This window comes from Emiliania huxleyi, assembly GCF_000372725.1.
Source record: "Emiliania huxleyi CCMP1516 chromosome Unknown EMIHUscaffold_124, whole genome shotgun sequence".
NCBI classification, from domain to species: domain Eukaryota; phylum Haptophyta; order Isochrysidales; family Noelaerhabdaceae; genus Emiliania; species Emiliania huxleyi.
In genome coordinates, this window is record NW_005201349.1 from 21,890 (window position 1) to 24,668 (window position 2,779).

General features: G+C 62.6%; 1 protein-coding gene across 1 annotated transcript in view; it reads right to left on the reverse strand.

The window, feature by feature from the left end:
• The window catches only part of EMIHUDRAFT_467017 (hypothetical protein), a gene marked incomplete at both ends in the record, with an annotated part of 3,933 nt that extends 2,360 nt beyond the window's left edge, over positions 1-1,573 (reverse strand). Inside the window, 5 exons of the mRNA XM_005789847.1 lie at positions 422-520; positions 607-735; positions 942-1,043; positions 1,186-1,263; positions 1,364-1,573. Of these exons, the coding sequence (XP_005789904.1) occupies positions 422-520; positions 607-735; positions 942-1,043; positions 1,186-1,263; positions 1,364-1,573 (618 nt within the window). The remainder of the gene's footprint in view (positions 1-421; positions 521-606; positions 736-941; positions 1,044-1,185; positions 1,264-1,363) is intronic.
• Between the last annotated feature and the right edge of the window lie 1,206 nt (positions 1,574-2,779).

The following is a 2,779-nucleotide window of genomic DNA, read 5'->3' on the forward strand; positions in this document are numbered from 1 at the left end:
CATCTCGTTGTAGATGGGAGGGATGCTGTACTGGCAGTTGTAGGGGAGGGCCCCCAGGGATGTCGGTGTGTGTGTGTGTGTGTGTGTGTGTGTGTGTGTGTGTGTGTGTGTGTGTGTGTGTGTGTGTGTGTGTGTGTGTGTGTGCGTGCGTATTGAGGTGGGGTGGGTACAAAAGGGAGTTTTGTAGAGGAGTGCTGTCGCATCTCGCATGATGGCATGCGCGCGTCCGAGCACGGCAATCTTTCGGTTGTGGGGGGTGGGGTTGTGAGCCCACACCAGAGAGCCGGAGGTGTGTGTCCGCGTGAAGAAACGCGGGCTACGGAGCAGGCGCGTAGCTAGTCGGAAAGGTGCACGGACCCAGTCTTCTGTTCTGCATCTAAGGGGCGCGTGCGAGGGCGCCAAAGGAGCGGAGCGCGCCGACAAAGTCGGTGACGACGGCCGTGTCGCCGGGCGGGCAGAACTCGGGCTGGGCCTTGTCGCTGTCGCACGGGTCGAGCGGCGCATAGACGATGATGAGCACCTGCGCTCACGGCGTTCTCCTGAGTTTTCTCGACGGCCCAGCTGCTGCCTCTCGCGGCTTGGCGGGTGAGGGCGGGAGCGCGCCACGATGTACAGGAGGATGGCGACGGCGGCGAAGGAGGTGTGCCTCAGCGAGTCCATGTCCTTGAGGAAGGCGATGGGCGTCGCGATGGCGACGGTCACGATCACCCACAGGAAGCGCGGCCCACCAAAGGTCTGAGACCGGATTGCGGGTGTGCGGAGGGGTGGGGTGCGGCTCGTGGCGTGAGAGGAGCCTGCGGTGTGAGAGAGAGGCGGCGCGGGGGAAGCAGCACGTATGAGGGATGACTTCTAGGTGTATGCGCCACAAGCAGTTGCGGGTCTAGTGGCGGAAGTCTCTACGCGTGCGTGGGCGTGAGGGACGGCGCGGGCGGCGGCGCTACCATCTCGAAGTTGCCCGTCGAGACGATGACGTACGAACACGCCGTGCCGACGCAGTTGAGCGCCACGGCCAGGTCGATCACGATGGAGGCGCGGGCCGCCGCCTAAGGCAGCACTGGCAAGGTAAGCCTTTCCACCTCCACACAAGGGCGGAAGTAAGGGGCGGGTGCGGAGGGGGGGCGCCTTGTCTCCGATCTCGCCAAGACTCGTGGGGCGGCCAGCAAAGCGGCAGAGCCTGAAGACAACCTCGACCGAGAACGCGTTGGCGAGCGACATGAGGAACATGAGCACGAGCCCGGGAATCCAGCCCGAGCGCTCCATCACCTGCGGCGGTTGCGGCAGAGGCCGGTGTTAGCACAGGGCCGAGGGCGGGTGGCGGTGTCCGCATATTGGCGTCGTGCATGTTGGCATCATATGTACTCACCCCTGGCATGGCAAGGAGGCCGGTACCCATGAGCGTGTTGCAGAGATTGATGGCGGATGAGAGAACCGTGGCGCTCCCGTTGTCCGCCGAGGTTTGCGTCGGGTCGAAAAACTGCACGAGCGATGCCTCGCGAATCGATGAGCGCCTCCGCGCGGCTTGGGTGTCGCGGACCGTTTCGCGGACCGACAGCCCGGTGTCGCGAACACACATCGGTGCTTGCCTAGATGGGTCTTGTTAGAGGCAAGGCCACTCGTCGCTTTGGGTGAGCGCCTAGATGTGCGGGGGGTACACCAAGGCAAGGCACTCTTGTGCGTGTTAAATAAGTTTATTTTTTCTCACCGTCGGTCCCACATACGGTCTCGTCCGTGCCTCGCAGGCCGGTGAGATTGCTAGAGGTGGAGCATGCTGCTCTAGCCTCACATGTCACTTCCTGTTGTCTGTTGTTTGAGTTGTGCCCTTGTTTGTGCCCTTGGCATCGTGGAGTGCTGGGGGGGGCGACAGGAAGGATGTGGCCCTGAGTTATGTGTACGCCGACTCAGGGTGTGTGGCAGCCAGCTGGCTGTGTGTCTTGTGAGCCTTTTGTGTCTGTGTGTCGCTCGTGCGTGTCGTCATCATCTGTCTAGCGTCCACCCATACCGCGTTGGTGTCCAGTCCGAGCCTGGCTGTTCTTCACCTTTCTACCTACCTACCTACCTACCGCCGGTGGTGGCGACAGAATCGGACAGAGAAGACGAGGCGGTGGCGGGGCCGCGGCTGAAAAGGCTAGGAGGGGAGGTCGGGCCCCGCGCCCGTCAGACGATCGGAAGGCGAATAAGAGGAAGAACTCAGAGGAGAGGGGAGCCTCCTCCGGAGTGAGGATGAGGACCTTGCGCGAAGGGGCCCTGAGCGGCGACGTCGTGTGAGAGTGCGTGTCGTGTGCATGTCTGGTGGGCGACGTTCGGCCTGTGTCGCAAAAAAAATGGCATTGTACTAATGGATTTAAAAATGGAGCCATGCCTGCATAAACTACTAACTAAATCAGCGGAGTGGGGAATCAAGATGACACAACGAAACGCGCCCGGGGGCAACTCTGCGCGGCGAGACTCAACACGCGTCGTCAACAAAGACTTGCTTCGGAACGGCCCGCTTGTTCAGACCCACGCCTCGACCTTCTTGGGCAGCAGCTGGTTCGACAGGTCCTCTCCGTGTCCTAGGCCGCCGGTCTCGCCCTTGCCCCAGGTAAAGACGGCGCTGTCGGCGGTGAGGGCGATGCTGTGGGCGCCTCCCGCCGACACGGCGATGACGCGCTGGCCAGCCAAGGCCTCGACCTTCTTTGGCAGCAGCTGGCTCTGCTGGTGGTCGCCGTGGCCCAACTTGCCAAAGGCTCCGCAGCCCCAGCTCCAGACAGCGCCGTCGGCGGTGATGGCGAGGCAGTGG